At 37.2% G+C, this 26,330-nt stretch overlaps 1 protein-coding gene across 1 annotated transcript; it reads left to right on the plus strand.

Annotated features, from left to right (window-relative positions):
• The first annotated feature begins 354 nt into the window (after nt 1–354).
• LOC140141854 (proline-serine-threonine phosphatase-interacting protein 1-like) lies at nt 355–26,330 on the plus strand. Its single transcript, XM_072163725.1, has 12 exons — nt 355–788; nt 8,947–9,047; nt 14,105–14,179; nt 16,324–16,528; nt 19,903–20,001; nt 20,404–20,449; nt 20,888–20,967; nt 21,464–21,562; nt 22,281–22,377; nt 23,107–23,238; nt 25,304–25,367; nt 26,287–26,330. The coding sequence occupies exons 1-11, from the start codon at nt 759–761 to the stop codon at nt 25,354–25,356; spliced, it is 1,017 nt and encodes a 338-aa protein (XP_072019826.1). The 5' UTR covers nt 355–758; the 3' UTR covers nt 25,357–25,367; nt 26,287–26,330.

Genomic DNA, 26,330 nt, shown 5'->3' on the forward strand with positions numbered 1-26,330 from the left:
TATCCTAAATTGATTTTAGGGGAATTCCTGCCGAATCCTGGTATCTTCCTGGTATCTATTTCCGTGTTTACTTCCGGGTTTAGAATCACGGAAATGTACCGCACGATAATTGTAAATTGAATTAAAAATGTACAAGAAAAGTATATTGATTAACCATCAATTGCCACTATTTTTCATAGAAAACTTGATTCAGCTGACGTAATAATTTCTATTTTTAACGTTTCTTAGAAGTAAAATGTCAACATCTTGAAAATAAACCAAACTGTGCTATTTTTATCATCATGATGTAACCATCAAGTGTATGATGATAAATCTCAGGAAGGGATAAATGTAAACACAGAAGCACAGTCAGCATGATCATCAGAATCTATTTATGATGCTGGCACTGATTTATTATCTGTGAAAGTCAATAACGTGATAGATATGTGTACAATTACATGCCTGATTTGCAGTATTCCTGTATCTTTCAGCCAGTAAGAATGTTCTCTGACTTGAAGTGTGGTTTTTAACTTAATTTGAGGGATGAAAATTTGACTTTTGAGAGGATCTGCCATTTGTATAAGCTTCTGGCTTTGTGATAGTGTGTGATGTGAGTCACTAGTTGTGTTGTATAGTATCTTGGATTTAAAAATTCAGAAATCATCTCTACACAACTAGCTGTCTAGCTCTGCTCTCTGAATAGTCCGAGGTTGCTCAGACTGATCCTGCTCATAAATTAAGTTTGTTCATATCAATTGTGAGAGAAACTGAAGGACAAAATGTGTTCGCAGTTTGCAGATAATTTTTGGGTAAGTGAATATTTTTAAATATACTTATATTAAAATATTTAAAGGTAGCGAAGAAAAAAAATCCATTCTAGACTAGCCCGACTGTGACCAAGATTTTTCCAAATTGATTGACAGACGTCCCTACTGTCTGTCCGTCCGTAGAACTGTTTATTTCATCGCCTTAGGCCAATGGAACTCGATTATTAGTTTCCGATTGGATGTTTAAAAAAAAGGACGAGGTCGCAATTTCATTATTCATTATTCGGTCTCTTTTCATTATCCATTATGTCAACAAAATCAATGATTTTATGAACAGCTTTCTCCAAATTTAGGTACCGGTACCCCACCAGTACCAAAGTATATATTGTTGATGAAAGACCATCTCAAAACAGGTATTAATGCTTAGATCATCTTTACAGACATTTTGCAACAGATTGAGAAAAGATTTGAATTTGTTTTCATAAAAATGAAAAGAAATTAGCAATTTTTGTAATCACTAGAAACATGATGAGGTAATCCTTAAATTTCCATTATTTACTACATCCTCTACCCCTACATGTACAACTAAGAAAAACTGCTCATTATGATCAGCAGGGGATGTCAGACATTTTGAGAGTTTCAATTTTGATTATTTCCATTTCAATGTTCAGATAATTGACTTTTTTATGAAAATAATGAAAGTTTTGGCCAAATTGAAAAAGTGATGCGGGCGGTCAATAGGAAACTAACAATCGAGTTCCATTAGCCTTAAATCCATCCATAATGTTAAAGGTACAATTTGCAACTTTCCGTCAAATTAAAATTCTAGACCCAAAATGCTCTAGATAATAGTCATTTAACTACAACATAAACCCAACTGCCTCTGCTTTTTGCATAAGTATAAAAAGAAAAAGGAACAAAGAAGATGAAGAGAAAAGTTGTTTTCCCTGCCCGGGATTTGAAAGTGGAAGTAAAGTTGTTTGATCTTGATGTGGTTTCTGCACAAAACGCCCCGGAAGCGGCTGTTGACCTGCCCAGGATACAGTGCCACCGAGAGCCATTACGGGCCCGGGGGTAAAATGACACGGGCCCTTTTTTACGGCCACTGAGGTCTTTTTCTTTGCTTCTATGGGCCCATTAGGCCCCTAATAGTCAATTTTGAGTTTCCCGTCAAATAAGTTCTGAAAACAAGTGAGGTAACTTTTTCATTATTCATTATTCATTATTTTTCTGCCTTTCATTATATGACCAACACGCATGTAAAATGTGTTGTTATTTGCAGCTCACTCACTTGAAGATGGATGTTTAGCCCAAATGAGATTCAAAAGTATATTAAAAAGAGTCTGCAAGGTTGACAGCAAAATGGATGTTTTGATTTTGATTTTTCCACAAAAAATAAAGGGATATTCATAATTTTTTTTGCAAATATAACCAGTTTTTATCGGTATTTTTTGGAAAATCACAATAATGAATTCAAGTGAGGGTCAGAAAATGAAGTGAGGGCGGGTGACGGGAATCTCAAAATCGACTTTCCTTGGCCTTAAGGTATGTTTTCTTTATTTTAACAGCCCCCTAGAACCCCGGGCCCGGGGGTAACGCACCCCCTTAACCCCCTTGTCGGCAGCACTGCCAGGATTTGACCCACCGACCCCTCTATTTAAAACATTGAATATACTAGAATAATAAATTCATTTGATCTTGACAGAGGTGGAGTGTTTAGACTGTTCCAATGAGTCCAGGGTATACATTGTAGGGTCCCAACTGATGCTAAATTTACACTCCAATCCATCTGCCAGTGTTGGAAGACTCGAGTCCATGACTCAGACTCGGATTTAAAGAACTCAGGCAGAAATGACTCGGCTTCGAGTCCTATCCAAGTCACACAAAATGTGACATTATAAAATTAGGCCTTTGAATATTTACCGTAAATGTTTGCGTTGAGATTTCCGACAAACCTCAATTCGGCAATCACGGAAAGTGGAATTTGCTGAAAATACAATTTGGAGCAAACTAGCCAGTCCATAAACAACCATCATATCAATCAATCAAATCGATTAGCGATGTAGCCCATTTGGGTAATTTTACCCGCCCATTTATAATTGAATACTGGTACTTCCATCTTCCACCCAACATCGTTTGCGGTGCAATGCTCAAAATTAATGGAAAATCCAAAGAACTTTTGTGTTGGATTTTTACATTGATGACTCGGACTGGGAAGCTGATGACTTGGACTCGGATGTTGATGAATCGACTACAACACTGCCTGCTGCCATCCGCTGAGCGGCGACCGATTGGTACATGTATTTTACCAATGAGGTAGTGCGCTTTTCCCAACACAACCTAAAGCCCTCAACCTCTTAGGCTAAAAACCAATCGCTATCATTCAGCGATGTAGTATTAATTCAGCTTTTCGGTAGAGTGAACATAACATCATAGATTTTCTTACACACAAAAATATGGCCATTGGCCAATGTAGGGTTGGCCGATCCAGCCTAAGAATGGCAGTGCCAATCTCCGATTTCAAAATTCACAGATCGATCCGATCCGATCCCGATTCATAATTAAGCCTGTGACTTATTATCCTTTAAAAGTACTACCCAAATAAACACCCATTTTAAAATGTATCATAACTTATTAATATTATCCCCAAAAAAGGCTTTTGATTTGGGAAACTAGTTTAAAATGAAATGTGTTCACAAGCAGTCAACACTGGATGGCAACTACACTTGACAGAGCTACCCAGTATTTTGGTCATCACTTGCTTGACTTTGCAGTACAAAATATTGAGGAAGTTGGGCCATTAGCTTTATAATCTCAGTGGTCAACAACTGAAACCAAAGTGAGACCCTGAAATGAACTATTAGGATCAAATTGACCAAAGAATATTAGATTTATTGTTGATCGTGTGGTTGAGCAGTAATGAGACACAAAAGTTTGCACAGATGTATTTTGCTTTCAGTTGTCAAAGTTGTGATAACATATAAATCATCAGGCGGCGAGTGGCATGATGGTCGGAGAGAGCCGTCAAATCCACTCGGCTGTATGGCATTTTCCATATAAATGTACTTGGTTAGTTTTGTGGGGTTCATTATCGAACCCCAACGGTTTTAGCTTGCATTTATATTATTTATTAACATAGGCCTATTTGTTTGTGATATTTCAAGCTCTTTAAAATTTCAAAATAATCCCATTCAATTACACGGTTGACGATGGAAATTTACTGAATTTAGAGAATGCACGGCGCATACCACCTGATAATCATCATGCATCATTGAATTCAGACCCATGCAGGATTTTTCTGGAGGGAGGTGTAGATTTTGAAAAAGTGGACCTTTTTACAAGAGGGGGAGGGCAATTTTGTGAAAAGTGGACCTTTGCAAAATTTGTACTTTTACCAAAAAGCATAAAAACAGGATATGATTGACTAAACCTGAGTCGACTAATTCCTAGAGGTACACTGCTGCTACTTTGTGGCTACTCTGCTACCAGTACAGTATCAATCCAGTGCCAGTGTGTGTACCGTACTGTACATACATTGTATGTGACTATGAATGTGGGTACTCAAGAGCAGGGTTCGATTTAACTGGTATCGTGGACAGTGTTCGAAATATGCCTCAAAAAGTTACAGGCCAACCAGGCTTGACCTTAAAAAGTTACCGGCCAGCCGGGCCGGCAACTAGATGCCAGTCAGAAAATTTACCGGCCAGGCCAAAAAGTTACAGGCCAATGGCCGGCTGACCGGCCCTATTTCGAACGCTGGTCGTGGAGCAAAATGCTCCCATTTTTGACAACCTGTTACATTTCAGCTTGTATAGCAATTTTTTACAATGTAAATATATGCTAATATTATAAGAACATCGCCTAAATAAGGTTTTCGCTAAAAATTGCTACGCAATTTTTCAAGTAAATCGAACCCTGCTCAAGAGTACCAATGCAGACCTGTACTCTTAGAGTACCAATAAAGTAGCTGAGCAGCAGTGTACCTCATTGGGCAACAGCAATAGGAATCTGCTAGTGTATCATTCAAATTGATCAAGATCAGAGTGTTTGAGACCTATGCCTGTGTTATCACTCAGTTTTGATCTTGGTGGTCAAAAGTAAACATTGTTTATCATATCAGATGTAGTAGCTGTAATCACTACATCATAGTCCATTGTGTCTGTACTTTCTGACCAGGGAAGTGTAACCAGGAAGTACATAAATATTTTATCGTTTCTAGTTTCATGCAAATTTAAAAGCGAAATTAAAATAAACAAATGAAGAGTTCAGACATGCAAAAAAGCAATCTATTTTTCTCGATTTGAGGGGTCTGGGCGTGGCTGGTCATTGAGAAGGGGTATCATGCATTTAAAGATTCACATAAAAAAATAAGTAAATAAACATAATATAAGGATGTATACCTTGCCCAATTTATCACAGTTTTAGGTAGCCCAAGGTACTCACACCTCCGTCACTACGATTTCCACTGTCCGGACCCTTCTCCATGCGAACAACTAGGGCCATGATGTGTCGGGCTAAGTTTTAGGGTCCTTTGAGACAAATGTAGTATGCTGACCTGCAATGTACATGTACCATGACAAAGGGAAGCAATGACCATTTATTTTTCAAAATGTATTTTATTGCTTACATGTATAATACATGTATTACACCTGGATACAGGTATCTTCCCCCTGAATAAAAAGTAGTAGCTTGGTTATGTCTCTAAAAAGTTGAAAATTCTCATGTTGAATAATTTTGTACATAAAAAGCATAGGACAATCTCTGGAAAACCACAACAAAAGGAAGCAATGACCAAATAATTGCCTATTGTTTCGATTTTAGGCAAATTAGCTTTAAGAAAAGTTTTTTTTATATTTCAATGTTTATAATTTTTATTCATTTCAGCAAACAAATTAAGAAAATCAGCAACAAATCACATCAAGGCAGCAAAAATTAGAAATACAAATTTATGCAGTCACACTACCCAAACATTCTAAGATACATGATAAAATTACCAAATCAGTCGAAAAAAATAATAATTATAAATACAGAAAGTCCGATACACATTACATCCTAAACAAGACAAGATAAAACAGAAAATTAGATGTCAAATCTTCATTTACGAAAGTGGCAAGAGAGTTTGTTTTTCTACTTAGCAATGAAATACTCTGTTTCTCTATTTATTTTAATAAAAGCCTTAAGACCAATACTGGTGGGAGGTTTGTTTTGAAATTTACACACATAAATATAATATTTCACACTCAAGAACAAGTATGTCAAAAACATGTCCTCGGCACCCCAAAAATTTTATCAAATGTTGAGATATCAAAATCAATATCATCTTTATTTCTAATAGTTTTAACTATATCATCCCAAAGGGGTTTGATGATCTCACAATCACAAAAAACATGGGTTATTGTTTTTGACATCTTATTGCAAAAGGTACATTCCGGCGAGTCCCTCCTTTTAATTTTGAACAAAAAATCATTGAAAGCAATAGCTTTGTGAAAGACTTTAAAATAAAATGAACAAAATCGAGAATCAATTGAACATTTAAAATTACGAAGATGAATTTGTTCCCATTCCAAATCCTTAGGGTCATTAACAAACTCATTCCAAAAACACACATGCTTTTCAGGAACACATTTCTCAATCATGATAGAATAAGCATATCGAGGAGTTTTTGGAGCTTGGATAAGGTTATCAACCAGATTATTAAATATGTCAGAACTAGAAATATCAAAGTTTGGATTATCAATCCAAATAGAGGGAACATTTTTCATAAAAAAATTAAATATCTTCCTATCATGATTAGAAATATCAAAATCAAGAATTAATTCTTCAAACAATTTACTACCTGGATGGGGAGGATTAAGTAAATCATCAACATACACAATACCTTTATCACACCTGTCTTCATAGTAAAAATACTGTTTAGATTTTTATCTAATACTAGCGGGTCCCCCCCGCTAGTTGAGTAAACGGGAGCGGTTAGTAAACAGGAGTGGTTAGTAAACATGGTAAACGGTGATGATAATCATGGTGTCTTGGTGTAGATTATTCATCCAGTATAGCAATGATCATGTTAGCTTGATAATCATATGTTAGCTCCTGTCATATTAAAGAAGCTAAACTTTAAGTGAATATCCAGACCTGTGATAATGTTGTTACTCACTCAATCCTCAGATTTCTTTTGAAACAGCTCGTGACAAAATGGTTGATTTTAACTTTATCCCAGCAAACATAAAACATTAATGTTAGAAGAGGTTGCTAGAATTTCGGTTATAACGGTATAAAACATGTAAGCAACATGTTTAAAAGTTGCAACAAAACATTTTAAGCGACTATGAGCCTGTGTTGTTAATAGCTAGGCCTACATTATAGCCAGGATTTATTTGAGGGAGTCGCAGAATTGCCAAAATGTGGACTTTCAAGTTCCACTGAAGTGGGCTCACCCACCCCCTAACATTTAACCTTTTCGGGCAATACTGAACAATTGAACGACTCTGTTGGCTACATTTTAACATTCCCTCTGAAAAGTGGATTTTTTTTGCAAATCTGTCACCCAATGACCCCTTTTCATCAGCTTACACCCAATGATCCCCCCGAAATGGCTTCAAGGCCTTTGCTTTGACCAAGTTTCTGAGGGACACAGCCATCTGCACGGCGCGACACAATGGTGCTTCGTGGCCATTCAAAAAGGTGGCGGCAAAAACCTTCCGCGTGTGCCCCTCTCCCCACCCTTTCCCAAATTCCTGGATCCGCCACTGTCTCAGAGAAGCAGTCAGTCACGTACACATACGTAGGCCTACGCATAGACATACCATCGTTTGTCTGGGGCCTCACGCGCGTAAGCCAACATTAAGTGCGTCCATACCATGCGCCCGCAATGCGCGTGAAACCATGGTGCCGTGTGCAGCAGCGGGTGCGTGACTCGCCACTTACAGCGCGTGTTGGACACAGCTTGCATTTGACGCGTTTGCTGTCATGACCTGACCCATAAGGTTATTGACCTCAACGGCCTAGCAACCAGCCATTTTTTGTGTTATTTCCATAGTGATTGAATAGTTTTGCAAAATGAGCGTCAGATGGTTTAATGGCAATCGTACTCGATCAATGTACGAATAAATCAGAGCTGAAAGTGAAAGCATCTCGAGCCTGCTTCTGGACAAGATTTAGCGACTTCCTTTTATTTATATAGATTTCTGTTAAACCACAAAGATTGGCAAGCCCCAAGAGCTTTAAGAAAAGTTGTTGGTTTAAGGTTGGTCTGAAATCCCAAAAAACGTTTGTTTTTTTTAAAATTAATTTTTAAAAACTAGACAAAAATATCTAGGGATCGTTTTTTCATTTTTTTGAATTTCGACCAACTTCGAGAAATTTGCACCAAAAATTGTCAAAAAACGCTGAATTTTCAAAAAATCATAAAAAGCCAGATTTTCTAGCCCAAATTTCAAATATTTTTGGTGAAGTTGGCCAAAATTCAAAAAAAATAAAAAAAGCGGTCCCTAGATATTTTTATCTAGTTTTTAAAAATTAATATAAAAAAAAATTTGGCCCAAGAATCTTTTTTTATGTTGCACAAAAAAAGTGGGCCAAAAAACCGTTTTTTAGGGATTTTGGGTCAAAAATGAGCATTTTGGCCCAAATTTGACCTCACAGATGAACTTATCAAGTCTTTGCCATTCTAAATATGTATACTTTTATATACTTTACACCAACAATTTAGCAGTTATGAGGCCTCGAAAGTTTCCATAATTCCAGGGTTCAGACCAACCTTAAATTACAATTAATAAACTTACTATCAAATTATCTTAGTATTTTCTTCAGTATTAAACGGACATAATAATGTTTTTGTCCAATATCTCAATAGTATAAAATCAATTTGGTCAATACTTCATTTTGCCATGGTAGGGCAGTATGGCATAAAAATTACGAATTTTTGAACGTTTTCCAGTTGTTATGTAGGGTTGTAGGGTCAAGAAAATTATTTTCTTGAGTTTCCAATACAGTGTACTTGTTTAGGGTAGGAAATTGCACTTGTAAAACTTGTTTATGTTTAGGGGTGTATATTCATATTCACTGTTGTCAGTGTCTGGTATTGTACCTTGTTTTTATTTTGTTATTCTGCTCTATATTTTATAAATTATTTCTTTATTTTGCAAGTATAAATTGAAATAAACATTATTAGTAATTAAAACATATTTTGTTGTCCTCACAGGATCCTGAATTTAACAGTGTCAATGGCTACGAAGTGTTGATGAAACGATCTAAAGATGGCCGAGAAATGTGTAAAGAGTATGAGGACTTCCTCAAGCAAAGGTAAGAATAACAGCGTATTAGGCTGGGGGCGCTCTTTACTGGGTAGGCCAGTACAAACTACTATGCACAAATCAACCCCAATTGTCATGTCCATCACATTTTGGACCAAAATTGGTGTAAAATTGACACACGCTTTGTGCACATTTCGCCTGGTAAAATTGACACGTGCGCTTTGTGCACATTTCTCCCGGTGACGTCACTTTGGAGTAGTCAGCATGAAAGCTTTACAAAGCCCAATTACGCTGCCATTGAGTACATACTAGAAATATTTTAACAAGATTCTTGGCTGAAACTGATTTAAGTTGTACTGTATGTACAATTGAATACCTGAGTGGAAGAAGGGCCCAACTCCATCAAAACTGTTTTTGAGATATTAAGAAAAAACTTAATATTTGGAAAAGTTTTATAGACAGAATGTTTTCATCTTCATGGGACCTTTAATACATGAACATTCAATATTACATACATTCGAAATTATATATGATTTTTCGATGGCAACGGTACAGGTCTTAATACGAGCTGGAGGTGGGCCCTCTTCCACTAATATACTGCAAGTGCCAGTTCCGTGTTATAAATAGCTACAGAAATTAGGTAATCACCATTATGCACAAGTAGAACTCATGTAATGTTAGCAAGAAAGTTTATTGTAGTGAAAAGCTGATTTCATGGATGAACAAAATTCCTCTTTAACCCTATATTTGTGGAAGAAGGGCCCATGGAGTTGGGCCTTTCTTCCATGAAAGCTCATGATTAAGTGTACGTGGAAGACTATTTAGAGAGTGGATTTTGGCTCATCTTTCACACACAATGAAGAACAGTCTGCTGGCAATAAAATGCTGGGTCTAACTCATTTCTGTAAAAAAAATGGAGTTGGGCCCTTCTTCCACTCAGGTATTCAATTGTACTTTGGAATTGTATGATTATTTATGTTGCTGTATCAACAACTAAGTAAACAAGAATTTGAACATTTCTTTTTTTAGTATCTCAAATTCAATTAAAAGCAAATGATTCATTTTATGCGTTATTTTCATTATGTCAAAATATATATACTACAGTCATAAGGGTCAATGCAGTACCCCAGGGTGGCAAAATCTCAAAATGGTCTGCCCCCCCCACCCTTGATCATGCCAAAAAATTGATGCTCTCCCTACTTTTAACATGATGTGCTCTCCGAGCCCTCAAGTATTATGTTATTATTATTTTAATGAATGTTTATAAATAAAATCTTATTTTTTTTGTTGTATATACCTGAACCTCTAATGCGATGCATATTATGTATTGATAAAGTTATCAATTATATTTATAAAGAAAGTAAAATTTGCGTATAATTTACTCCAAAAAGTCGTAGTTGGTTATGAAATGGTTTATGATTTATGATATGAAAATAGAAATGACTGGAATTGGCATCTCTCAAGGAAGTGATCTAAAAGCAGATGTGGTTTTTAAAAAAATGGCTACATATGAAATAATTACATGCCTACTCAGAAAATGGCAGTTAGACCATAAGAAATTGTCCTATTGCAGTAACCTGCCCTACCCTATAATTGGGCCAGACCCAAGACATTTTTAAAGCCCTTCAAATAAAAATTCCTTTAAAAAAGGAATGGAGCGCCCAATGGGAGCTTTGATGTGATGTGCTGAAATCCGGGGGCACTCGGAAGTGACGCTTATGTAGATCTGTTAAGACCCCCTTTTTCACCATCGCTGTCACCCAAAGACCCCATTACCAGCACATGCTCTGTCACCCAAAGACCCCATATTTTTCCTTTAGATCTGTCACCCAAAGACATAGACCCATATATTTCCATCTGAACAGCAACAAGTCTCGTCTATCACTGATTTTGTTAATTCTCTTGAAATAATAATAAAAAGTAGCGGGCACCCCAAAAAGCAGAAAACACCATGCGGTGCTCTTCAAAAAGGAATACAACTAACAAATTTATGATTGCAGAACACAGAGGTATAAAATAAAGCGCTTTTCAGATTTGGAAAAACTTATTTTGTCATTTTGTGATTTGACTGCAAGATCAAGTATATTCATAATTTAGTACAAGAAGTGGAAAAGTAAAAAAAAATCCACCACCCTACCCTATTTTGCAATAGCCTTACTCGAATACAACAATTGTTTTAAGCCTTATATTGAATAATAAGTTCATTTTAATAGGTTCATATTGATGACTCAAATGATACTGGGGCCTACTGACACTATGGACCACAATGGCCTCATCCCAGTGACATAATTCAATAACCTCAATTAAACAATCCTAGTGCAAAATATGACCTCAAGTTGCAGAGTATGAGTTTTTGTACCCAAATTTTCAAAGGCCATTCAATGAATGTACAAATGTATTGGGGTTAAAGACATGTGCCTTGATAGATGAGCATGTTGTGGATCCTAGTGTGAGGAAAGGTTAAGGAAATATAACAGAGAGGAAATTGCCTCCTGTGAAGATCAAATTTGAGTAGGGACTCAGACCAAGTGATCTGGAATCAGATCAGGCTCATATATGATTTTACTTTGTTGTCAAATCTGTTGCATCTTTCATGAACATGCAAACAAATAAATTTCATTGGAATATCACGCTACACCCAGATCATAAACAAGTGTAATCTGGAATCAGATAAGCGGAACAGATGGGGGTGGGGCTGGCCCCTCTTATGACAGCCTGGTCGGGGCACACCATAAATTTTAGTGGGTATGCTCCCACAGAATTATGAGGTTGTGGGTCTTTGGGAGCTGACGGCATAGCTGTAAAATGGGATCTTTTGGAGCTGTGAACAAGTAAAAGGGGGTCTTTTACGAGCAATCAAAATCAAGGGTCTTTCTTGGCTTTCTGGTTGAAAATCACCTGAAGAAATGTGAGGAATGAGCAATTTAGGGGTGTTTTAGAGCTGAAATTACCACAATCAAGGGCCTTCAGAGAAATTTAGGGGGTCTTTCAGAGTTGCGAAAGCCAAAAAGGGGGTCTTTCCAGGTTTGGGGATTATATCAACCACTCAGTACCCAATTTGTGTTTTTACTTGCCCACCAGCATTTACAGCTTGCCAGAAGCACAGACCAGTGGCAAACAGGTACTAAATTTGAGTCCTGGTTTCCCATTCAAAACTATTTGTAATTACACAATAATGGAAACAAATATGGTAGGCAAATATTACAGAGTGAAGCTCAATGTTCAATGTGCGTAGGGTAGCACGGGTGCTGATTAGGTTGAATATGGTATAGCTCATCACATAATGTTTTAAGGAGCCCCTTAAATTATTTAAACATGAGGTCTTGGATAAGAAATTGTTCGGTTACGGTTCGCCTGACTGAACATAATATAACCTCATAACCCCAACCCCTTCTACCCCAAACTCCGGGAAAGAAAAAAGTTTCCGCACCATTTCAGTGTCAATCCATCTTGAAATGTGGGCAGGGGGGAAAAGAACAAAAGATACATCATTTTGCCAAAGGTGGTCCCCCTGTCCCCTACAACTTATCTAACTGAGGACCACACCCAAAGCTATTAGTTCTAAACGTGTGGATTCATCGATCCAAGTGAGAAGTGGGGGGGGACAATTGGCTTGAATTGTCAAAAGTGGCTGAAAAGAACAAAATATGCATCATTTTGCCAAAAGGTGGTCCCCTGTCCCCTACATCTTATCTAACTGAGGACCACACCCAAAGTTATTAGTTCTAAACGTGTGGATTCATCGATCCAAGTGAGAAATGACTCTCTTTCTACAACGGCAAATGAGACATGGTTCTTAAGTATTTTTATGTCGTGTGCAATACGCTGGTTCAGAAAGGGAACCGTGGATGTCCTCGGTTCCTGGGTTTCCTCAGTTATCATTGTATACACATTCAGCTACATAATGTAGTCCAGAATGTACAACTTTGTTCAGTGCATATCGCATACTAAATGAGAGAATGTTCTTAGTCATCCAAACCCTATCACTTTCGGATGTTGACAAAAGCTGAATAGTATACATATATATGCTGTTGTTTCCTCATAGGGGTGACAGGTCATGAAGTTCCTACATTGTATACTAAATAACACTAGTGTGTATTAATTGTGTTGGATCAAAATGGTAGAATAAATACAAAACTGAATTCTTGTGAACTTAAAAGTGTGAATCCATTCAGGTGTGCAATAGAAAGTCATGTTTAGAAAGTGAAATAAAGGGCTCATGTGATTTGTCTGCTTACAAAACTCTGCATCCTGTATTAAATTACCATACCTACATGTACATATCCTACATAAATGCATCATATAAACTCAGCACAAAAAGTAAATACTGCTATTAAACATGATTAAAGGCATATAATTCATTGACTCCAGCAAAGGTGTAAAAAAATTTTAATTGTTTATAAATTAAAGAGTGAAGGATTATAATCATTAAAATTGTCATTCAGGTATTTTTGGCCAAAAACAAGGAAAACAGCAGTATTGTCAAAATTGAAGCCCCAATCAAATACATGTAGGTAATTTCTCTACCATAGAAATTACAGATTCATGTAAAATGTCTCATTTTGTCTTTTTTACAGCTTTCAGTTTAACCACTGGCAGGCTACATGTATATTACATGTAGCAAATCTATGACATTTTACAAATGTGCCAAAATCTGAATTTTGATGATTTTTACGATCCTCCGGATAAGCAAATCACAGAATGGGCCTTTAAAGCCCACAATATTGCACATATTGTGTTGTTTGTAGTTATTTTTAAATCTGTTGTAAAACATAGCCATGTTGAAGTAATACATAAGCGTGCTTGTACATTAATACCTTTGTAGTATCTGACATTGACATTGGCACTATTAATATCTGCGGAAACAAGTTGTAAAGAAATTGTTTGCAAAACTGATCATGTGTGGTTGTGGTTTATTTTAAAGTGATACCACTCAATTTACTTGAATCTTTAATACAATTTGCCATTTTTGTCTTAGATTTCCAATAGCATTACACATACATGGGGCTATATATGAAGCCCTTAGTTCTCCCTGTGTAATTTCTTTTGTGACAAGAAGGATGTGTCAAAGATTTATTAAAATGGTTCTCATTTGATTTATTTCAGATCAAAAGCAGAGAGATCATATGCAGAAAATCTAATTAATCTAGCAAGAAAAGCTGGTGGAAAAGAAGAAATTGGGTAAGAGTTACACGGAATCAAATGATGCACAGCCTAATTATGTAACATCAGATAAGTGGAGGGAGAAAGATGAAAAGACAGTTATATAATGAGGGTCAGGAAGAGAGAGAGAGTTTGTGGTAGGCCTACTAAGAATACACAATTTTGGAGGCCAAAAAACGCACCTCGAATTTCCAAAAAATGCGAAAATACACGATTTCCCACTAAAAACCAAATTTCTAAATTTTTTTTTTTTTTTTTTCCAAATGTCAAAAAATGCATTTGGAGCACTTAGGAAAAAAAAAGAAGGTTTGTCTCACATCCCCCATGCACATTGGATTTCTGATGGTGAAAACGTTAAAAAAAATAAAGACAAAGTGCCATTAGCAAAACATAATAGGCCCAAACTGGTGAGTTTTCAAGGGGTAACCCCCATGAACACCTGATTTATTGATAAAATAAATAAAACCTTTTTTTTTTGGCCTTATTAGGCTTTTATAGTAGTTTGACTATGAAAGCTTTAAGAAAATATTTTTTTCCCGTCTGTCCGATCCTACCCTAAAAAAGTTGTGGAGGATAACCAAACAATTTTTTCTTTGCCTAGCAATGATGAACAGCTACAATGGGCTGGTACTGGTACAGAAAAATCCAACACAACTGGAAAGTCTGCAAAATAGTGAAGGAAGTGCATTAGGCAGCCCACAGCCCACGGGCTCTGACTAATTATTGTGGTTTGTTATTGGCCCAAACAGCTCTGATATGTTCAGTAAATATACTAAAACTTTTATTTTTAGTTTACCCTCAAATTCATACCTTTGAAATAAGTTTGACCCTCTGTGGCCCGCCAGCAATTTGAGAACCCCTGAAGTACACATGCATTCACATAATGAATTCTGTGAAAGTTACTTCAAAGTGAAACAGAAACTTTGTTGGTGAATGGAATAAGTAGTTGTTTTTTTCTTGGCCTTTGGTGTAGCCCAGTTCCTGTAGCCTTCTCCACTCGGCCATACGAAGGTAACAGCAGTGATACCTTGAAAAATTTGGGGTTTTCGTCCTTCTGCTAACAAACTTTTTGATCAGAGATAAGACCCAAGAAGAAAGTTAAATAACTTGTATACTTACTAACTACGATATCTACTCAACTGTTTTTGTTATGCATCAATTCCAAAAATTGTCTAGTTAAATAATTCATGATATTTTTTCACATTATTTCAATATGTGAGAAAAATCTCACATATTTTCCATGTCGTTCGGATTATTTTGAGAGATGTGTGACAGAAGCTACAAGTGTAATTGGGCTTTTCCATTTAAAATCCACACAACCCCTGTGGCAGATTTTGGAAATATCTCCCACAGAGGGCGTATGTTTTTCATATGTAATTGGTCAGGGTTATCTTTTTGAAACCCCCCCAGACAAACAAATACCTAGACCTATGACTTTGGTTTGCGTAGTGAAGTCAACACGATTTTGACAAGGATGCAACCCGGACGCAAACAAGCAGACATGTTCGCGTCTACAGAACATGTTGCATTTGACGCGGGCGATAACGGCGCAGCAATCACGCAAACGATCGCGTTTTTCGTTCCAGACATGAACGCTTATTTCTCTCGTCCGACCACCCGACCAAAATCACCTTGGATACGTGGCTTCACCTACTGCCATGGTTAGGGATGGGCAGTCATAGGTCTAGGTGGTATGTCTATGTGAAACCCATGATACTCCCCCTGTCTATTCTATTAAAAACTTAAACTCCCTCTGTGGAAGACTTAAGCTAATTCTTCCACAGGGGTAGTGTGGATTTTAATTGGAATAGCCCATTATAATTATTATGTACCCAGACTCATGGGTTGGGTCGATGTTATGTACTTAGGGTGAATTGCAGAAGGTGCAGACATCTGAAAATTTGCACAATTAGCTTTTTGTGGCGTAAATTGCAGCAGTTTCAATTAATTTTTTTGTTTTGATGGGGGTGTGTGGAAAATGCTGAGGAAGCCATCAGCCAAGTGCCCCCTTCCCCACCCTCCCCAGCAAACAAGATGGCAAAAGTGTAAATATTTGTGAGTATTCCAGGATTTGTCATTCAAAATATTTTCAATATTATAATAATATACAATCCTACAAATGCATCTATTTCATCATGTGTAACATTTTAAACAATTTTCAGAACTTTGAAAGGATCATGGGTTGCGTTGGTTGAACAAACAGAAAATATTGGTCTCAAACATATGGATATGTGCAATCAACTACTAGATGAAGCAAGGAAGGTAGAGGAATTCAGAGAAAAACAACGAGAGAATAAGAGAAAGCCTATAGAGACTATCAAAGCATCGCAGGCAAATAAGAAGGACTGGCATAACAAAGTAGTACAGGTATGTCCACTTTTTTAGAGTTTTTTGTCAATACCAAAAGAAAAACCTATGTTTTTCTGCTGAAAGTTTTGCCTGAAACCTTTAACTTTTTCAAAGCATTGATGATGTTATTGATCCATCTGCTTAGAGTGGGAATCTTGACCTAATGTTGTTGTTTTACAACAAGTACTCCTGTCTCCAACATTGGTCTTGAGTAGTGGATCAACAATCAAAGATGTGACTTACATGTAGAAAGAATGATCTCCTATGAGAAAGCCAGAAGGTTTCTGGTGAAACTGTCTTTTTAGTCTTGATGACAAACAGTATATAATTGATTAATCAACAGACCTGATGAACGTCTTCAGTCAGGTTTTCACAGATTATCAGGGGGTACTCAGTACAAATGACCGTATGAGAATGTGGTGCAAACATGACTCTCATTTTCAGCCATTTCATATATGATACATCAATGACCCTTCCCCCTTTCCTAGGCCAATTTTGGTATTTGGATGTGTAATTATTTCAAAAAAATTTCCCAATTTTGCCTACATGTAGCCAAAAGTTTCTAAATTTGCCAACAATTTGCATTAAACTTGACCGACAATTTTGACTTTTGGTGTAGCTATGATGGGTCCAAATTTCTTGGAAAATTGGTATATGAATGGGTCCACTTTCATATTCTCAGTGGCACATCCCTACCCAAAACAACCTTAAGTACCCCATGTAAATAACATACAAGCAATGCTCATACAAAGTGAATACATTCCAGCCTCCCTTATCCAGACCTCTTGTATACAGAACTGATCTCTCTGTTATCCGCCACTTTCATATTCTCAGTGGCACATCCCTACCCAAAACAACCTTAAGTACCCCATGTAAATAACATACAAGCAATGCTCATACAAAGTGAATACATTCCAGCCTCCCTTATCCAGACCTCTTGTATACAGAACTGATCTCTCTGTTATCCGGCCACTTTCATATTCTCAGTGGCACATCCCTACCCAAAACAACCTTAAGTACCCCATGTAAATAACATACAAGCAATGCTCATACAAAGTGAATACATTCCAGCCTCCCTTATCCAGACCTCTTGTATACAGAACTGATCTCTCTGTTATCCGGCCACTTTCATATTCTCAGTGGCACATCCCTACCCAAAACAACCTTGAGTACCCCAGGTAAATAACATACTTGCAATGCTCATACAAAGTGAATACATTCCAGCCTCCCTTATCCAGACCTCTTGTATACAGAACTGATCTCTCTGTTATCCGGCCACTTTCATATTCTCAGTGGCACATCCCTACCCAAAACAACCTTGAGTACCCCAGGTAAATAACATACAAGCAATGCCCATAAAAAGTGAATACATTCCAGCCTCCCTTATCCAGACCTCTTGTATACAGAACTGATCTCTCTGTTATCCGGCGGCCATATTCTCAGTGGCACATCCCTACCCAAACCAACCTTGAGTACCCCATGTAAATAACATACAAGCAATGCCCATAAAAAGTGAATACATTCCAGCCTCCCTTATCCAGACCTCTTGTATACAGAACTGATCTCTCTGTTATCCGGCCACTTTCATATTCTCAGTGGCACATCCCTACCCAAAACAACCTTGAGTACCCCAGGTAAATAACATACTTGCAATGCCCATAAAAAGTGAATACATTCCAGCCTCCCTTATCCAGACCTCTTGTATACAGAACTGATCTCTCTGTTATCCGGCCACTTTCATATTCTCAGTGGCACATCCCTACCCAAAACAACCTTGAGTACCCCAGGTAAATAACATACAAGCAATGCCCATAAAAAGTGAATACATTCCAGCCTCCCTTATCCAGACCTCTTGTATACAGAACTGATCTCTCTGTTATCCGCCACTTTCATATTCTCAGTGGCACATCCCTACCCAAAACAACCTTAAGTACCCCATGTAAATAACATACAAGCAATGCTCATACAAAGTGAATACATTCCAGCCTCCCTTATCCAGACCTCTTGTATACAGAACTGATATCTCTGTTATCCGGCCACTTTCATATTCTCAGTGGCACATCCCTACCCAAAACAACCTTAAGTACCCCATGTAAATAACATACAAGCAATGCTCATACAAAGTGAATACATTCCAGCCTCCCTTATCCAGACCTCTTGTATACAGAACTGATCTCTCTGTTATCCGCCACTTTCATATTCTCAGTGGCACATCCCTACCCAAAACAACCTTAAGTACCCCATGTAAATAACATACAAGCAATGCTCATACAAAGTGAATACATTCCAGCCTCCCTTATCCAGACCTCTTGTATACAGAACTGATCTCTCTGTTATCCGGCCACTTTCATATTCTCAGTGGCACATCCCTACCCAAAACAACCTTGAGTACCCCAGGTAAATAACATACAAGCAATGCCCATAAAAAGTGAATACATTCCAGCCTCCCTTATCCAGACCTCTTGTATACAGAACTGATCTCTCTGTTATCCGGCCACTTTCATATTCTCAGTGGCACATCCCTACCCAAAACAACCTTGAGTACCCCATGTAAATAACATACAAGCAATGCCCATAAAAAGTGAATACATTCCAGCCTCCCTTATCCAGACCTCTTGTATACAGAACTGATCTCTCTGTTATCCGGCTGTGTGAACAGTGTGATCTTCATATGAAAACCTGTTTTGAATGCTTTGACTTTCATATCATGTTCTGAAGCATGTAGCATACTATTTATTTTGCATGCAGAACTCAAACACCATCTTTCAGTGTTTAACTATCGAGTAATCTTTTGTTGGCCTAATTTTAGCACTTTTGAACAGTCAATGCAGAATTACACCCAATTCTGCACTGAATGTCTGAAGTGCTGAAATTCAATGCAGAATTACACATAATTCGTTGATCCAGATTTTTCATTTATCCGACCAATGCTTGCAGATTCCTCATGTGTGTGACCATGTTTGCTGTGTTTACATACACAAACACACCCCTTCCAGAAAAAGCATGGTAATGGCATTCCTGCAATCTAAACAGCACCCACCGAACAAGATCAGAATGAAGAAGGCAATTTGTACACCATTTTTACCCATAAGGACAGTGGATGAACCATAATCAGGACCAATATTCCACACTGGTGTTGACTGCAGACAACAAGTTTCAGCCTTTTTTAAAAAGTCAAAAATTTCAAAATTGTAAATTATCATGACCATATTTGGACTCAGCATGAAAAAAGCATTAAAATGAGTACAAACAAGCCTAATATTTTTTCAGTGATTCTTAAGATAGCTCTTGAAATGTTGAGAAAAAGTCTCAAAATTTGGACCTTTTATGTTGAAGCCTATGGCCAGCACTCAGAGTATTAATCGATCATATCATTTTCTCTTCATTTTCAGTCTAAGAAAGCCTACGAGTCCAGATGTAAAGAGAAGGATACTTCAGAAGAAGCACATTCCAAAAATAAATTAATTGCTCCACCCAAAGAACTTGAAAAGGTAAGCTAGCTGCTTATTTCTCACTTTTGTTTCCCCTTAAGGGCTCAGTCACCCTTTGTACAGTATTTGTTGTGGGACCTGAGAGCACATAAAATTTATATTACATGTATATAGCAACTTTCTAAAAATCAAAATTATTTGATATCAGGAGGAAGTTCCTCATATTGAAGATGCAATTTGGTGTGTCTGATGTGCTCTCAGGTCCCACAAAAAATACTGTGCAAAGGTGGGTGCTAGCATACTTCATCTTGGATCTGACCATGCTTTTGTAAATTATAGCTCTCTGAGCAGGCGTGTGCCAAGTATAGCTGATGATGAATCATTGTGTGATTCTGATATTTTATGAAACCATGTAATTAAAATGATATGATAACCCTATCCTTTCCCATTTACTTATTTCAGTTACAACAAAGATGTGACAAAGCAAAGCTAGCCTATGAAACTGCAGGTAAAAGAATATTTTTTCTGTCCATGCTGTAAGGAAAAAGTAAACTTTATGAAGGAGCTGGATATATAGATCTCACAGCAGACCATGCATTGATTGTGCACGGACGCACACTCCGGGTACTATGCAATTTGGCAATGTATTTATGTCTGTCAACAGGCAGAAATACAAATTCAGATGATGCCTTTTTTAAATGACTGAATATGCAAGAAAGGTCATGCATACAATATTACATAAACTTCCAATGTTTCTGATGGCATAAAAGTCTCAGATTTTGGAGTAGGTAGGGGGATAATACTGTGAATCATGAAGTGCCCCTTTAAGTTTTCTTAATGTGTGCTTTCAAATGAAGACATACTGCAGCTAGTCTTCCATGTCCTCTATTTCCTTCACATCAATTTCAGGTCATATGGAATAATGTTTATTTTGATCATATTTCAGAGAACACATATAAATCATTCATAGAGAATCTTGAGGAAGCCAGACAGCAGTGGGAGCAGGAGATGGTCAAGTTTTGTGCAGTAAGTATGGAGGATTTTGGCAATCAATTATTTTGCATATTTTTAGTGTTAGTATTTAGGTTTAGTTAGTGTTAGGTATCAGAATTAAGGCTAGGTTTGGCATTGAAGTTATAATGTATACCTGTAAAACCAAGGATCACCTGTTTCCATAGGAAAGAGTGTGACATGGGATGCATTTTACAGTCTACATCCACTAGTCCTAATAAAATGTGTGCTTTTAATTATAAAATGTCCACTTAAAGGAGTATTTCGTGATCCTAGCATCCTCTATTTATGACATTTTTCAGTAGATATCCCTGAAAAAAGCTTATTCCTAAAACTTCAGTTGATTCCGATTTTGTGTTTACGAGTTATGCATGATTATGCGTATTACACTGTTCCATAGACAATGTGTTGTAATTTTGTTTCGGTGTATGCATATTTCTTTCAGTAAGGTTATAAGTTATTCTAGTCAAGTAAGTAAAATATTATCCTTATATTTTCTTGCTTCATATAGACAATGCAGCACATGGAGGAAGAACGCATCAAGTTTCTACGAGGGCATCTCTGGACATTCACCAATATGTGCTCATTACAATGTGTCCATGATGATCAGGTGAGTGTCATATGATCTAGTTTTGACATGTGATGAGTCACATGATTAGCTGAAAATATATGAAAAAGTCTGCATTATTGTGATTGTTTACATTTGTTGATGAGGAAAATCAGGGATGTGTTCCACTTACATTTAGAATGCATCGCAAATCCTAAGGTTAAGCCATTGTAATTTTATTATTATTGTACAGTATTTTCTCTAATGAACACCCTAGGGGTGTTTAATTTTCCAAAAGGGGGCATTAATTAAAGGTCTTGTTTACAATGGTAATTCCAATTGAAGCATTGCATGATTGCAGTCTGGTAAATGTGTGATTCTATTTGAAATCTATATTCCCTGTGCGGGAGATTTAGGTAATATCTTCCATAGAGGGTGTATGGATTTTGTTTACTGACTCAGGTGGTATGCGCTGTGCATTCTCTAAATTCAGTAAATTTCCATCGTCAACCGTGTAATTGAATGGGATTATTTTGAAATTTTAAAACGCTTGAAATACCACAAACAAATAGGCCTATGTTAATAAATAATATAAATACAAGCTAAAACCGTTGGGGTTCGATAATGAACCCCACAAAACTAACCGAGTATATGGAAAATGCCACTTTCGCCGCCTGACTGACTAAGAGTCCGTATTGCCCTGATCTGGTTCATCTAGGTTCATTTCTCTGTGACCTAATATTGATGTTTTGTTTTGTTTGTTTGTATGTTTCTGTTGCAGGTTTATGAAAATGTCAGATCAGTACTAGAAAGTTGTGATGAAATGCAAGACATAGATACGTTTGTTATCCGCAAAGGAAGCAGCAAACGTAGGCCAGGTAAGTTCAGTTAATATCTCAAGATTTGCTGTACTAGTTGCAGTGGGGGAGCCAGTAATTGTTTTTGGGGCATGGGGGGAAATTTTGTTCATTAGCCCACAAAAGTGGAAAATGTTCTAGTTTTGGGTTTTTATTCGGGGGGAGGGGTAACTGGGGGAAAGAGTTCTGACTGGGGGCATTTACCCATGACCCCCTTGCTTATTTTGAATTGATGGACAAAAACTGACTATCATCATAGACTCCGGAAGATTTTAAAAATAGGGGGGGGGGGTGCCCATCCATATGAGGTTGAAATAATTGTGAGGCCCTATACTTGACCCACACATCAAAATGGTGCCAAGTATTGACCATTGCATTTAACATTCAACAAACTGACCATAAAACATAAAGGGGTTGTATTTAGGTTTGCAGATTGAATTTGAGGTAGGTAATAGTTCTAATAGTTTGCCACATACAAGTTTCAAAACCACAAGTTCACCACAAAATATGATGGTAAACAATAATTTATAAGTTTTGTCCAACTTTTAATATATTAAAATTGTGTGCTACAAATTATGAACGGGCAAAACATTTTGCAGATTTTATATCAACTGTATGAAAATTCAAATATGAAAAAAAATATAACGATTTGAGTGAACCTATTTTTTCAAATTTTTGGGTCAGTCAGAAAAGAGCAATACAAATTTGATTTCATATGCCTAATCTTGTATCAATATTTTGTTTTTATAGCCTGTATAGTATTTGAAGATTACTACAAGAATAAGAGTAATAATGGTTCACCTTCCAGTAGTCTAAACGGAGGGCATCAAGGAGGACTTCACGCTAGAAGATTACCACAACTCCCAGATCGCACTCCTAGTGGTAAGTGGTGCTTAGGCGACGAAAAAAGAAAACCCTGTTCTACGGGCCCGACCGACTCAGATTTTGAACAAATTGGGGAAAATTTTTCCTGTACAAAGGAATGAGGACCCAAATTTCGGAAATTCAGGAACAAAATTTTTTTTTGTATTTTCTCAAATTGCAAATTAGTTTCAAATTTTAGTGATTTTTTGGGTCATTTCAAAAACAAAAAAAAAGGCAGATGGACCGACCCTACTTGAAAGGTCCGTCCGCCCGTAGAACAGGGTTTCTTTTTTTCGTCGCCTTATGTATTAGAGTGTCATTTTGGGGATAAGAAATAAGCATACATTTGGAATAACTAAGTAGGTATCAAATTTGTAGTATTATGAAACAAGTAGCAGTAAAAATCTCTTGGGCAAAAAATACAGCACCCTGTTATCAATCAAAAGGAACATATTAAATAATTCACAGCTTTTACTATACAGGATGTCTCCAAATTGAAACTCTGAAACACAAACTATGGGGTTTTACCAATAATAGTACCCTTTTTAAATCATTTACTTAGGTTGTTTAGGAAATATAGCAATTTCCCCAAACTTGGTTAAAAAGATTTTTGTCCATGAATGTTTAACAATATGCACACAGGTGCGTTCAACAAGTCATTCAAAGCTAGGACAAGATATAGTTTCCCACATTCAAAGTGAAGACATTTTGGCATAGCGAAGACAAAATCACAGTCCTCGCTTTATGAATACTCTTTCTGTAGAGGGAATAGGGGAGGTATGGGCGATTTCCTCTCTTTGTATGTATGTTCTATTCAGAGATGTCCTCGCTGTGAAAAATGTCCTCACTTTGAATGTGTGAAAGTCATTCTTGTCCTCGCTTTGAGTACAGGGACAGACACACTTTTATACTTATACACACAAATCCTCTCTTTGAATGCTCGTACACGTAGGGTGTGCACCTACAATGTTAGTTATAGTGTGTGTGGGGTATGTATGTACCAGTAAATCATCCATGGACAAACATCTTTTTCATGAATTTTATTGAAATCGCTGTATGTCTAAAAGAAAATTCACAAATTTTCTGATTTAAAAAGGATGCTATTAGTAAAATCCCATATTTTGTGTTTCTGAGTTTCATTTTGGATATTTATCCTTGAAAGTAAGCAAAGGAACCCAACTTGCTCCAGTACCAATCTTCCAGAAATGCCCTGTAGTAAGCTGATTAAACTGGCCAACAATACTCAATATATTTTCTCAATAATTCTCAATAATTTCAGTAGAAACCATTCTCCTTCATCAGCAGGTGTATCAGCGGAGTACTGCTGTTGGCTGATTAACTTATTCATGATCCTCTACTACTTCTAGACATTCACAATCTCCTTGTCACTGTCATTTGTATGCCGTAAAAACTCGATTGTTAGCACATGTGCTTACTATCGAGCGCTTTTGAAAACCTGAAAAAGTCTGGCACATTACCAACTGAGCTAATGGGGTTGAGACACACATTTGCAGATTTACTTGTTCGTATATAACTATGTGTATCGAAGATTTGCTCAAAACCCTTTACACTTTTGTGGATGGGGCTCTTCATGTTTACATGTTTTAAAAGTGCTGGATAGTTCAAGTTTTATTTTTTTTGATAGTAAGCACATACCGTAAAATTCCGTCTACAAGCATATATATGCCTCTAAACGAGGTTTTTTTGACACAAGAGACAAGAGGCAGACACTCTCAACAAAAACGATATTTGGAGTTTGAACAACTATATTACTGATAATTAAGGCGGCTGTACAAACATATATATTTGTAAGACCAATCTATTGCAATGTTTTTGAGAAGGGTATTGGCCTTTCATATCTTTCGTTAAAAAAACCCCTCGTTTAGAGGCATATATGCTTCTAGACGGAATTCTGCGGTATGCTAACTATCGAGTTTTTACGGTAGTTGAAAATAATGTATTTTAGAAAGCTCACATCCACTGTCCCTGTTCCGGTTGGGATTGGTTTCTTTCTATATGTTCTAAACTCAACATATCAGATTTGAATTATTAACAGACTTGTCTGTGATGTTTTGTTTTTCAGTCTCATCAGAAGGTGCCTATGCATGTGTAGATGATTTGAGCACAAGGTTTTAACACAATCAGAGGTATGTCAATTTATGACCTACATCTATATACCCAACCCAAATTTTATGAACAGCAGGCTTATGCCAGTGTCTTAGCTATAGCCACCCCGTCAGCAATTAGTCTGCCCTTCTAAGTTATTTATAGTTAATCATGCAACAAAAAAGAAAAGGCTGAGATTAACTTAGGTTGACTTTTGGCCATTTGTTTCATCATTATATTGTTTCTTTTTAAACAAATCCCAACAGCCTGGGTGCCTCCCTTCATACTCCCTGTCTTCAGGGTTTATGCTCCCTTTCAGTGAGGCATCATCATAATCCTTTGACTGAAGAGCAGGTGACCACAAGATTTCTCCAAGCACAGCACACTTGCCATTGCCAATGGTCGCTGTACTTGGAGAAATCTTGTGGTTTCAATGGGGCAGGGCTGGACAACACAGAAGTCTCCAATCAGACCACCCGTTGGGGGAGATAGGCTTAATTATACTTGATTTGAGTATAATTAGACCTTGTTTCAGTGTAAAGGTCAGGGTTGATAACATGGCCAATCCAGTGGGAAATCTAGGAAATATGTTTCAAGTTAGCCAAACATTGTGCAGTGTTGAGCTTGGAAATCTTTACGCTAAACATGGTTTTTGGTGAAAGGAAAGGGGAACGAAAAAAGGAGGGAAGATGAACAAATTTTTAACTTGGCACCCCCGGGATTTGAATCTTAGACCCCTCGGGTGCCATGCACAAGATCACCAACTTGTAGCTATGGGGGTTTGACTGGCCCGGGAAGTGATTTCCTGGGTATATATGACTTGGGCTGATTGCGTCATCCCTGACATGTGCAATGCATGCATGCATGCACAGTGGTTTTCTTTGTAAGATTTTACAGAGTTAGAGTTAATCAATGTCATTTGTGGTATTCACCCAACCCATGTCTTTTCTACCTTTCTAGAGCCTTGATGGCCAGTGGACTGTTGTAACCTGTCATTGTGAACA

The sequence above is a fragment of the Amphiura filiformis genome, chromosome 20 (genome assembly GCF_039555335.1).
Source record: "Amphiura filiformis chromosome 20, Afil_fr2py, whole genome shotgun sequence".
NCBI classification, from domain to species: domain Eukaryota; kingdom Metazoa; phylum Echinodermata; class Ophiuroidea; order Amphilepidida; family Amphiuridae; genus Amphiura; species Amphiura filiformis.

Coding starts and splice junctions, on each gene's coding strand:
- LOC140141854 (XM_072163725.1), top strand. CDS start 759: ATGTGTTCGCAGTTTGCAGATAATTTTTGG. Junction 789..8,946: donor AGTTTGCAGATAATTTTTGG/GTAAGTGAATAT, acceptor TTGTCCTCACAG/GATCCTGAATTTAACAGTGT. Junction 20,968..21,463: donor AGATGGTCAAGTTTTGTGCA/GTAAGTATGGAG, acceptor TGCTTCATATAG/ACAATGCAGCACATGGAGGA.